This window comes from Frieseomelitta varia, unplaced genomic scaffold (genome assembly GCF_011392965.1).
Source record: "Frieseomelitta varia isolate USP_RPSP 00005682 unplaced genomic scaffold, Fvar_1.2 scaffold_251, whole genome shotgun sequence".
NCBI classification, from domain to species: domain Eukaryota; kingdom Metazoa; phylum Arthropoda; class Insecta; order Hymenoptera; family Apidae; genus Frieseomelitta; species Frieseomelitta varia.
The window spans coordinates 731,905-745,338 of record NW_025109981.1 but is presented as its reverse complement, the minus strand read 5'-3'; the positions used below and the strand labels follow the sequence as shown (position 1 = coordinate 745,338).

General features: G+C 35.9%; 1 protein-coding gene across 22 annotated transcripts in view; it reads right to left on the bottom strand.

Moving 5' to 3' along the window:
* The window catches only part of LOC122528463 (Down syndrome cell adhesion molecule-like protein Dscam2), a 115,762-nt gene that overhangs the window by 49,302 nt on the left and 53,026 nt on the right, over nt 1-13,434 (bottom strand). For 4 of the 22 annotated variants that reach the window (XM_043653614.1, XM_043653613.1, XM_043653611.1 and 1 more), the window contains exon 4: nt 6,895-7,018. The exons of 12 other annotated variants lie outside the window; for them this stretch is intronic. In XM_043653614.1, the coding sequence (XP_043509549.1) occupies nt 6,895-7,018 (124 nt within the window). Of the gene's footprint in view, nt 1-6,317; nt 6,439-6,713; nt 6,841-6,894; nt 7,019-7,936; nt 8,061-11,237; nt 11,362-13,434 lie in introns of those variants that run through there. 6 more of the 22 variants (XM_043653610.1, XM_043653609.1, XM_043653603.1 and 3 more) reach the window with 4 other exon arrangements.

The window sequence follows — 13,434 nt, the reverse complement described above, 5'->3', positions numbered from 1 at the left end:
TTATTTTAATTTTCAAAAAAAGGGCTACATTTAATCTTCGGTCTATGCTAATTTGAATGAAATGACGTTTTTGGATTATTTTGATTTTCAAAAAAAGGGCTATGTTTAATCTTCAGTCTATACTATGTTTAATCTTCAGTCAGTATGCTAATTTAAATAAAATGAGTTTGATTATTTTAATTTTCAAAAAGACGCTTTTGAATTATTTTAATTTTCAAAAAGAGGACTGTGTTTAATCTTCAGTCTATGCTAATTTAAATAAAACGAGTCTGATTCGACGCTTTTGGATTGTTTTAATTTTCAAAAAGAGGACTGTGTTTAATCTTTAGTCTATAATTGTAATTTGAAGTAATTTGAATGAAACGAGTCTGATTCCACGCTTTTGGATTATTTTAATTTTCAAAAAGAGGGCTTTGTTTAATCTTCGGTCTATGCTAATTTGAATGAAATGACGTTTTTGGATTATTTTAATTTTCAAAAAAAGGGCTACATTTAATCTTCGGTCTATGCTAATTTGAATGAAATGACGTTTTTGGATTACTTTGATTTTCAAAAAAAGGGCTATGTTTAATCTTCAGTCTATACTATGTTTAATCTTCAGTCAGTATGCTAATTTAAATAAAATGAGTTTGATTATTTTAATTTTCAAAAAGACGCTTTTGAATTATTTTAATTTTCAAAAAGAGGACTGTGTTTAATCTTCAGTCTATGCTAATTTAAATAAAACGAGTCTGATTCGACGCTTTTGGATTGTTTTAATTTTCAAAAAGAGGGCTATATTTAATCTTCGGTCTATGGTAATTTGAATAAAACGAATCTGATTCCATGCTTTTGGATTATTTTAATTTTCAAAAAGAGAGCTGTGTTTAATCTTCGGTCTATGCTAATTTGAATGAAACGACGTTTTTGGATTATTTTAATTTTCAAAAAGAGGGCTGTGTTTAATCTTCGGTCTATGCTAATTTGAATAAAACGAGTCTGATTCGACGTTTTTGAATTACTTTATTTAATTTTCAAACCGAAGGTTGCATTTAATCTTTGGTCTATGCTACAATACATGTACCAACGCGATATAATTCGTCGTGACATCTCTAAAAGTGTATTGTGCAATGAACAGTAGTCCAATTTTTTTAATATCACATATTGAAAATTAATGTAGATTAATTAATTCAAATATAGTTTAAATGTTTAAATGTAGAATCGCCCGTTTTCACGTGAAAAGTGGTTCATCTCTGATTCCATTATACTGTGACGTAATGAGGATAACGTCTCTCAATCGAAAGAATATATTTATACACGTATTGAACAGCAGTAGTGATGATGCATGATTAATATGTTAAATATATATCTATTATATATCTATTATAATATACCTATGATACATCTATTCCTACAACACTATAGGAATGACGAATATCTCTCCTAATTTTAGATACAACGACATATCTCGTCATAGTTAATTCAAGCAGAGACAAAGTTTAAAACCAAAAAAAAAAAACCAAAAAAACACCGAAGTAAAAATTTTCACAACACGTTACGCGCGTACATACGTGCAACTTTAAAGTTTCGTTCAAGTTTAAACATCTGTCGGTTTTTAACGAAAAGTCCTGCCCGAATAGGATGAGAAATCGATCGGGGATGCAGAGAGGAGACGCTCGATAAATACCTAAAAGCTGGAAGAGGGTGGCCTTGCGCCGGGCAGAGCATCGTTACCGAGCTGGCCACGTAACTGGCGAGGACGTCGTACTTGGCAGTGGACGCGACTCTCGGTTTGGCACCGTTCACAGGTTCTACGCAAGGCGGCGCACAAATTTCATAGAAAGCCGGTGAATGGAAACCGGCGGTGAGATTAGTTCACTGACCTAAACGTGGGCGCAGGGAACGCCTGGGCGTCGCACAATAAACTGAGACGAGCGTCGTTCGCCACCTCGAACGAGTCGGACTTGGCTGATTTCGGGAATTTCGGCGACACTCGACCCGCTGGCTCTGACGTTCACACAAAACGATTAACGAGTTATTCTCTCTTGATTCGACATTTTTTTTTTTTTTATCGCGAATATTCGGAGGATGTCTCGAGTAAGCGAATCACTATGTTCTGAACGTACGGGGGCATTCCTTAACCGCTTGTCTTTTTGATTTTTTTTTTTTTTTTTTATCGATCTTCTTAAATACTGTAGCTTGTCATATGGTGTCTGACGTGTGTGCAATTCGTATTTATTAATGAATAATTTAGATCTTTTGATTCTTTTTTTTAGACTTCTACACGTAATTTGTATATATTGATTTTCGGTTGGAAAAAATTGAAATTCGAAATTCAAGCATTCAGTAATTTACTTTTTCTTTCAAGTTCATCGTGGCGCAATTCGTGACTCTATGTTATAATTAATTTATAATTATAATGATAAAATATGTATTGATTACGATAATAACTGTATAACAATAATTTGATATAGATTGTTATTATTAAAGTATTAAACTGGAATACCAGAAATTGATAATTCTAATTTCATCAATAACAATAATTTATAGATTATTATTTAAATATATAACAATAATTACAGATTTTAAGTATATTCTATTAATTAAATATTATTTAAATATGTTACAATAATTTATAGATTATTATTTAAATATATAAGAATAATTTATAGATTATTATTATTAAAGTATTAAACTGGAATACCAGAAATTGGTAATTCCAATTTCATCAATAATTTATAGATTATTATTTAAATATATAACAATAATTATAGATTTTCTATATATTCTACTATTTAAATATGTAACAATAATTTACAGATTATTATTTAAATATATAACAATAATTTATAGATTATTATTATTAAAATATTAAATTAGAACACCAGAAATTGATAATTCTAATTTCATCAATAACAATAATTTATAGATTATTATTTAAATACATAACAATAATTATAGATTTTAAACATATTCTACTATATAAATATCATTTAAATATGTGACAATAATTTATAGATTATTAAATATATAACAATAATTTATAGATTACTATTATTATTAAAATATTAAATTAGAGTGACAGGAATTAATAATCTTAATTTCATCTGTAACTAAATGAAATTCTAGTTAGAAGAACTTGAAGAAGAAGAAGATCATTTTACAAAATATTCCATATAATTTCATACACGAGAGATCCACTCATTCGAGAGTACCACTCATTTTCATTCCCACAAGGTCAGACACACGTTAAAAAATGCCCATGACTTCACTAACGTCAACTGTCCAATAGAAAACCAATCGTGTCAATTAGAAGTGTGCGAGAACCCGAAAATATCGGGACGAGTCGGGAAGAAGTAGAGTCTGGTTCCCGAAAATTTCGAGAGCCCGACTCCATACAATAATATACAGCCTACAAAGTATGTAAATACACAGTTTAATTTCTTCTGCCAGTAAAGTTATTGGAAACACGGATTCTAAGAATGGTGACCTGATGTATATAAACGTGTGACTGCGTGCTTAGTACTTGGATATTATGTACGCCATTGATCAGTATCGCTGAAACATTCGGGACGTTCAGATGTGTATTTCAAAATCTGTGTGAATTTAATAAAGATTAAAAATCTTTCAAAAAAAATGTCGAGTGACAGTGAGAGTGAAATTGTGGTAGCAGGAAGCAGTGCAGAAGACATCGTGCAAAGGAAAAAGGTAAAGGGAAGCTCTGTTTGGGTACCATTTTCAAGAAAAAGATGGTACAATGGCGGAATGCACGCATTGTCACCATGAATTTAAAACTATGTATGCAAATGCTACTTAGGTTTATCACGCCATTCGAAGCATACGCATTCAAACATTAATATATATATATATACTAGAAAAGAAACTGAATCGATATAAAATTTGTCGCGTGTACAAAATGATACGCGAGAAAGATTGTTAAACCGAAAGATATAACAGGAGGAATGATGGTTCTAGATATACAGTTGAAGGCGTGGGCTTTAACGAATTATTTAAGTTCCCAATCTCTTTCGAGAATCTCGAAAATTTTCAGGTACGCGTCCGGATCCCAGAAAAATTTCGGGTTCTCGCACACATCTAGCGTCAACAGTGAAATGATCGAAACACCATATATCATTCTAGTATATCTCCCCGCTGTGAACGTGCCACCACTCCGTCTCGTGCTCGCGAGATACGCGAGATACTCGACAGACTCGAAAGAAAAGAAAAAGTGAGGAGAGTATTACCTGTGAGTGGGAGGTGGCGACGCCTGAGCAGAGCAGGTGATCGCGACCGAGGATCTCGCGGTTCTGACATAGGTGACGCTTTTCGCGTCGCTCTGAAAGGCTGGCGCCTTGGATCCCACGGGCTCTGGATCAAATAAATGCGGGACAAAGAGAGAGAGAGAGAGAGAGCTGAGTAGAACCGCGGAGCGAAACTGTCATTTACCTGAACGACGGAACTGGGAACCCTTGTGCGGGACAAAGCAACGTCGACGAGCTTCCAGCGGCGCGGACGAACGAGTTCACGCGATCGTCGCTAGAGAATTTCGGCCCCTTCGCTCCCATCGGCTCTGCCAAGTGTAACAATCGAGCGCGCGCGCTTTGTCAGCCGCGAAGAGCTCGCGCCGGCGAAAGAAAAAAAAAAAAAAGAGAAAGAGAAAGAGAGAAAGAAAGGAAGAGAAAGAAGGGAAAAATTACGATTTTCTCGGTCGTTCAACGAACAAGATGGAATTAGAGGAAAGGATCGATAAAGACGAGGACTGTGATGACTCGAGTACCTGAACGCTGGTACCGGGTGACCCTGCGCTTGGCACTGCATCGCGAATCCCGACGACGTTTTGGTCTTCTGCCATCGCTTCCCGTCCCCGGTCACGGACGGCGCCTTACTTTGCACCGGTTCTTCGTCGACAGAGAGAAAAAGAAACGAAACGCGTCAAGATGTAATGGAAACTAATCGAACTGGTAAGAAGAAGGTCATTGACCGCGGTTGTGTTTTTTTTTTAAAAAAAAAAAAAAAGAAAAAGTGGAAACTGATTCTTGATTCGAGATTTGACGTGATCTTATACCTTAAACGATGAAACAGGGGTCTGGTTGGAAAAATATCTGACGATACGCGTGATGTTTGACAGTTACGGAAGAATTCTTATGGTATATAGTTTAACAGCGAAAAGTACTTTGTATGTACCGGTGTTTGTGTTTTTTTTTTTTTTTTCTCCGCAAAAATTAGTCCAAGAATCGTGAAATTCTGAATTTCAGCTAGCGTCGATTGCTGAACATGTTTCTTGACGAGTGATTTATTTGAACGATAAAAATTATGATGTACATCTCTCCGTGAGATTTTTTTTTTCTCTAGACGAATCAAGAAACGTGTTGAAAAGAACGCATATTGCTTATAAAATTCTAAATCTCAACTAGCATCGATTATTAAAAATATTTTATTTTATAAAAATGAAAGCTTCTCGAGTCTTGATTTATCTGACAGAATAATGAAATAGGACGTCAGAAGAACATCATAAAATTCTAAGTCTGAACAAGTATTGATTACCAAATATATTATTTTATAAAAACGAAAGTTTCGCGATTCTCGATTTATCTGATGAAATAACAGAACAGGATAGAAGAAGATAACTAAACTGCTCGCTAAAATTCTGAACCTCGACCAACATCGATTACCAAACATATTATTTTATAAAAACGAAAGCTTCGCGAGTCTCGATTTATCTGATGAAACAGGATTGAAGAAGATAACTGTTCGCTAAAATTTTGAACTTCGACCAACATCAATTACCAAACATATTATTTTATAGAAACCAAAGCTTTTCGATTCACGATTTATTTGATGAAATAACAGAACAGGATAGAAGAAGATAACTAAACTACTCGCTAAAATTCTGAACCTCGACTAACATTGATTACCAAACATATTATTTTATAAAAACGAAACCTTCTGGAGTCTCGATTTATCTGATGAAATAACAGAACAGGATAGAAGAAGATAACTGTTTGCTAAAATTCTGAACCTCGACCAACATCAATTACCAAACATATTATTTTATAGAAACGAAACCTTCTGGAGTCTCGATTTATCTGATGAAATAACAGAACAGGATAGAAGAAGATAACTGTTTGCTAAAATTCTGAACCTCGACCAACATCAATTACCAAACATATTATTTTATAGAAACGAAAGCTTCTCGATTCACGATTTATTTGATGAAATAACAGAACAGGATAGAAGAAGATAACTAAACCGCTCGCTAAAATTCTGAACCTCGACCAACATCGATTACCAAACCATATTATTTTACAGAAACGGAAGCTTCTCGATTCACGATTTACCTGAACGATGGAACCGGGTAAGCCTGCCCTTGGCAGAGGACGACGATGTGGGTACCGGTGCGCCTCTCCATGAGACTTCCCTTCTCCCCGAGAATCGACGGCGCTTTGCTACCAACCGGTTCTATCGAATGGAAACGGAACGTGTGTCGTGCGTATCGGAAACGAAGAAACCGAATTATCGGTTTACCTATAATTGGGCACAGGATATCCCTGCGCGGGGCACGTCAACACCACGCTGAACGGGGCGCTGGTCTCTTTCCAGCCGCGTTTCATTTCGCCGATCAACGCCGGTGCTTTGCTGCCGATCGGCTCTAACGAAATCACGCGAAATTTTCATCAGACAGTAAAAAAAAAAAAAAAAAAAAAAAAAGGTCGTTCGTTCGACTGAAGATTTACCTAAAACTGGGCACGGGATAACCCTGCGCCGGGCAAAATAAAACGACTGTCAAGCCGTGAGCCTTCTCCTTCCAGCCACCCTTCAAGTCGCCCGTCAACGCCGGCGCTTTGCTTCCGACCGGTTCTATTTACGCAGAGCAAGATACGTTCGTTGAACGATTCTATTAGCGAGATCGTTTACCTAAAACTGGGCACAGGATGCCCCTGAGCCGGGCACGACAGGACGGCGCTGGACTTCGCTCTCTTCTTCAGCCAACCACCCTTCAACTCGCTCGTAAACGCCGGCGCCTTCGTCCCGATCGGTTCTACGAATTTTCACGCGTATTGTGCATAAACAATGTGATAAATCGGTAAATTGTACTCGGGTATTGGGAATAAACGACAAAGTTGTGACGTTTCCTTCGCTTTCTACGAACAGCTGTTTTTTTTTTTTTTTTTAAGGAAACTATCGGCAGCGAGTTAAATAAATCACCGGCAGAAACTCGTTTTTTGTTGTTTCATCGTCATTATTAATATGTAGCGGATGAACTTGTATATATATAATAACAAAATTAGATAATTGTCTCAAATAATACTTTTCATTCACATTACTCGATACAATTGATAGTAGGTGCTTATTTTTCTGGAAAATAATCTGGTTTGTAAGTGAAATCCTCGCGAAATTGCTTTATCCATTTCATTGAAAATGAAATTTAAGATTCTTATTTAAAAGTTTGAAAATCTTATTTAAATTGCTCAGAGGAAACAATGTCAAACATATATAATTAAAATATGGATTTTTATGCTTCCTCGAGTTTCTTTTCTTCTCTTTTTTTTTTTCTTAAGAAATAAAATTCAAATGGAAATCTATTTTATTACGCGTCATAATAAACACACTTGGGCTGTGGCATATATTTTTCGCAATAAATGAATTCCATAAATGCACAGTAATCAACGAATGACAGATTTGTCACATTGTTCGTATGTACATGCGATCGACACGGGTTTTTACCAACGAGTTAGTAAGAATCCTCGACCAAGTGACGAGAAGAGAAGAAAAATAGTGGTGTAAGTAACGAAGAACAGTACACAGATATTTGATTTAGTCACGACAGTCAGTGTGCTTCGTTAATTATCCGTGGAAGGCGCGTAAGGCAGACGAGCATATGTACACAGTATGTTAGATTTATATAAATATGTGCACAGTTTGTTTTCTCATTCTCGTATAGAATTCACAGATTTACCTAAACGAAGGCACGGGATAGCCCTGCGCTGGACAGAATATCACGACACTCGTCTTCGTCTCGATTTGCAACATTATTCCTCTAACGATCCCCATCAACGCTGGCGCTTTGCTGCCGACTGGCTCTAATCAAATGCAAAAGAAGGAAAACCGTGAGCTTGAAGATAATGCTTGTGCCAGCTGGCAACAGCACTTCGTAATTGGCCGGACGGAACAGGGAACCCCCTAGTAGATTAGAAGGGATCAAAGAATCGCAAGTGCAAGTGCAACGAGCGGCGTTTCAGCGGAGAAAGTAAACCGACAGGAGCTAATCCTGTCTGAACACGAGGCGCTTTCTCCTTCGATCGAGCTTTTACCGCGATCGGCGAACAAAACGACGCGTTTTCATTCCCTTCCGTTTCCCTCGTCCTCTCTTTCCGACTTTCACGGTTAACACTTTACGGTCCGTTGAAGGCACGTCGCGCGCGTTTTAACAATGCTGACATGTCAATGCTGAAAATAAAGCACGTTCAAAACTAGGGCAATACGTGATCGAAATGATAATACGTGTGAATCGTTGTGATTTAGGTAAATTGTAACTAAGTATCAATTTAAGTTAAATTATAACGATTTATATTGTTTATATATATCGTTGTATCATTATCATTTAAGTAGATTTAATTTACGTTTGGAGCTACGTCGATTTTCAGTGATTTAACTGAAATGAAGTGGAAAGAAATTCTTTTAACAAAATGACAAAAAGTATGAGGCAAAAGTTCCCAGTAAGTGTATAACTTCTTCAGGCAATAGAGAAGAAATTATTGCTGATGTATTTCTAGTTTACGTGGTATAGATTTTCCATCATTTGCTTTCAGACGAACGCAACGACACGAATCGTGACAGTTGTTAAAAATGATTCAGACACTACGAGAAACTGCACAAAAATTACACTATATTGTCGTGAAACACAACGTCAAGCAGGGATGCAAAATTTCGAAAAATCCTTGATCTGTAATTAGTTAACGATCTGCCATCCAACGAATCGTTTAACCACTGATTGCGGACCGTAACGAATGACCGAACCGTATACAATAAATCGTCGCTTTCTTTTTGAACTCGTCGGTATCGATGTCATTGAGTTCAGCTCAGTTTTAAGTATATTCAAGTATAACCCAGGCAAAAGCAAACAATAAATTCTCAATAATTTCTATCCAAAGAGAAAACGACGAGTTATTGTATACGGTTTGGTCACTCGTTGCGGTCCGCAATCAATTGCCAGCGCAGGGTTAAGTTAAATGCAATAAACGATACAAATACACCTACGTGAATTTTAATTGAAACGAGAATCGTTTGACCACTGATTGCGGACCGTAACGAGTGACCGAACCGTATACAATAAATTCGTCGCTGTCTTTTTCTTTCTGAAGTCGTCGGTATGATATCACCGGATAGAAATTATCGAGAGATAATGAATTTATCATTTGCTTTGCCTAGAATATACTTAAAACTGAGAAAATATTGCAATTCTGGGACAAAATTTGGATTTTGCGTCGTTCCAGCGCAAGAGAGTGAGAATATCCTCCTAAATAAACGTTAAACATAAACCGCGGTCAAAGTAAAATAATCAATTTTACAAAAAAGTCGAAATTTCTAAATTTTGAAATAAGAGTCGGCACACTAGGTTTTCAAGTCACTAACAACGCGAGCTACGACCACGAGTCAAAATGTAGGACGACGCAACTCTTGTTTGATCTCCTAAGTAGTCTCGACGATGAAAACCGAGACGATACGCATTGTCGACGCACGACCACAAAAGAGTTGAAGCTTCCTGGGGAACTCGGCTTTCGAGATTTGCAAGACGCCGCTGTCGACACGATCGTGTGGATCGTGCCAACGTGATCCAGGGACCGCAAAGTGTTAATTAATGCAAGAAACTTTTACCTAAAGGAGGGAACGGGATATGCCTGAGCGGGACACGGCAGCACGACGCTGGATCCAGCTCCTTTTTCCAGCCAAACGCCCTTCACGTCGCCGGTGAACGCCGGTGCTTTGCTGCCGACCGGTTCTAACAATGCACACGCGATAAACGAGGCAGAATTAATTGTTCCGACCAAGCACGGGACGAGGGCAAAAACGAAAAGAAGGCCAAGGCGGCATAATAGAAACAATTTGGACCAATAAGTGCTGCTCTTCAGTTTCTCACCGATTGGCGAACAATGCCGCGGCAATGTCCGATGGAATCACGTTTAACCGAGCAACTTTTGCTCGTTAGAACGTCACGCTCTCGGATAGAGAAGAGATAGTGGGTCGTTTGTGCACTGAACGAAACTATATTCGAGTTTGTACCCTCGTTGAAAAATATCTCGACGATTTTAGTTAAAAATTCGATTGACATGGAGCGATCTGTTCGGTGAATGAACATCCAGTGAACGAACGTTTGCGTTTCAAAGCAAATCTTTTTTTTTTTTTTTTGTTCTTAGAAAAATGTTTCATAGATTTGATTTCGATGAATGAACATTGCCCGTGCCACGTGAAATTTTAGACAGTAATTTCAATGGACGCACTCGCTTCTGCTATTCGCATTCTCTTTCTCGTTCAACAATTGTACTCGTGGCGCGTTACGAGTTTTAAATAACACTTGTTACCTGACATATTTGTACACGCGCAAGTTAATTATTTTTACAATTGCATTATTTAACTAACGAAAAATATTGCGCGAACAATTTCTGAGAATTTATCGATTTTGTTCAACGATTAATCATCCCAATCAAAATAATATTTCATCTTTGAAAAAAAAAGTGTAAGTGATTTTTCTCCAGCTCTAAAAAAAAAAATTATTACTGCCTCCTTGTATAATTATTGTAGCCTCCCTCGAAAACAAGAGATCTCCCTTATTATTCAAAAGAAATATTCAAGTCGATATTAATTTCTTATATATCACCAGTCCAACTGTTCATTCACTGAAATCTTCCTCACTACATAAGCAATGACTTTAACTGAGCAACAGATTTTTTGATAACAAGAAAACGACACGAACACAAACGACTCAGTTTTCTTCAACATACGAACAGCGCGATGAGGATTCGAGGACGAACGAATTACCTAAAGGATGGCACAGGGTAGCCTTGAGCGGGACAGAAGAGAACGACATCGGTGTCCGCTTGATTCTCCATCCATACACCCTTTACCGTCCCGATGAACGCTGGCGCTTTACTGCCAACTGGCTCTAACGAATTGCACAAAGGCACAAGGCCACGCTGTGTGTCAGCGCTTTGACCAACGCTTCGTTGATTAACTTACAATTAGACGACCTGTGTATGTACCTGTAGGATGGAACTGGGAACCCCTGAGCAGGACAAAACAGAGTGAGATGCTGGCCGATGACACGATCGTACCAGGAGAGCTTCGCGTCGCTCGAGAACTTTGGCTTCTTTGTGGCAACCGGCTCTGTCGCGGGATCAGAAAGATCGAACGCTACTTTTCGAATTTTTGAGCGACGAAATTTTCGCGTTTAACCGATCGTGAGATCTTCTCGGTCATTTCTGACGTTAGTATATTTGGTTTTTAACAAATACATTGTTTCAACCGTTTGGCTTTGTCAGGGTAGATTTTAATAAATAAATTTTGGATAAATGGAGCGAAACGAAATTATTAAATTGTAAATTATTAATTGAATAATTGAATTGTAATTGAGTATCTGGTATTCTTTAAGTGAAAATCTCTGAAAGACAAAGGTTGGAATGACGATGGCCTGCAGAAAATTAAGTCGAGGGATAGAAAAAGAGACGCACGAAAAAAACCTCGCCGTTAAACAAAAATTCGAAATTTCATTAGAAGAATGATTCAAATAATATTGGAACATTTTGTCAATTACTGTGCATCGTTTCGTTTCATTTGTTTCAACGTATCACATCATCCCGCTGAAAAGTAACAGTGAGACGGGTATCTAACTGCTAAAAAGATATTCATATGAGAAATGCGATTTTATCATATGAGAAATATACCTATGCACGACATACGTGTGATTTAAAGGGTGTTGCAAGGAAAGTTCCGAAAACTGAATCTGAACATTATAAATTTTCATCATATATTTGTAAAATATTATAATCAAATTGACTGACAAGTATTGACGAATAATTGTATTATATACAACAATATTATAATATTTAATTATTATAATATTATTATATATAATATATAATTTAATTTAATTATTATAATATTATTGACAAGTATTGACGAATAATTATATATAATAATATTATAATTAAATATTATAATATTATTATACATAATATAATTATTCGTCAATACTTGTCAATCAATTAATTGTCAATAATATTATAATAAATCAATAGTTGTCAATAATTGTATTATATATTATAATAAATATTACAATTATATTATATATAATAATATTATAATTAAATTGACTGACAAGTATTGACGAATAATTATATTATATATAATAATATTATAATATTATTATGTATACTATATAATTTAACTAAATTATTATAATATTTAATTATTATAATATTATTATGTATAATATATAATTTAATTAAATTATTATAATATTTAATTATTATAATATTATTGACAAGTATTGACGAATAATTATATATAATAATATTACAATTAATTATTATAATATTATTGACAAGTATTGACGAATAATTATATATAATAATATTATAATTAAATATTATAATATTATTATACATAATATAATTATTCGTCAATACTTGTCAATCAATTAATTGTCAATAATATTATATAATATATATTATACATAATATAATAAATATAATAAATTCGTCAATAATATAATATAATAAATATTACAATTATATTATATATAATAATATTATAATTAAATTGATTGACAAGTATTGACGAATCTCCTTTTTATATCACTTATTGTCATTGTCATTGACGAACGCAAGACATATTTCACATATTTTACTTAATGTCGGAAATGGCCACGAAGATCAAACGAAACAGATCGTTTTTGTTAAAACACCGCCGTGCGGTCTAGTGCTGCATTACGACGAACGATGAGAGAGTTAGGGACAATTTAAAGAAGCACCATTTACCTAAACGATGGCACAGGGTATCCTTGCGCGGGGCAGAAGAACACGACGCTGGTGCGCGATTTAATCTCCATGTATCCGCCTTTTAAAACGCCGATGAACGCTGGCGCTTTGCTGCCAACTGGTTCTAACAAATTACACGAGACCATGCTCTTTCACTAACACCGCCCAACAATTAATTGAAAGGTGTATGTACCTATAGGACGGAACTGGGAACCCCTGAGCAGGGCAGAACAAAGTCAGATCTTGGCCGGTGACGCGATCGTACCAGGACTTCTTCGCGTCACTCGAGAACTTCGGCTTCTTCGTGGCCACCGGCTCTGTCACAGGATTGGCAAACAAATCTGCATGAACACCGCTTTCGAATTTACCGACAGAAGCTTTCTCTTTTTTTTTTTTTTTTTTTTTTTTTTTTAAAGCGGGG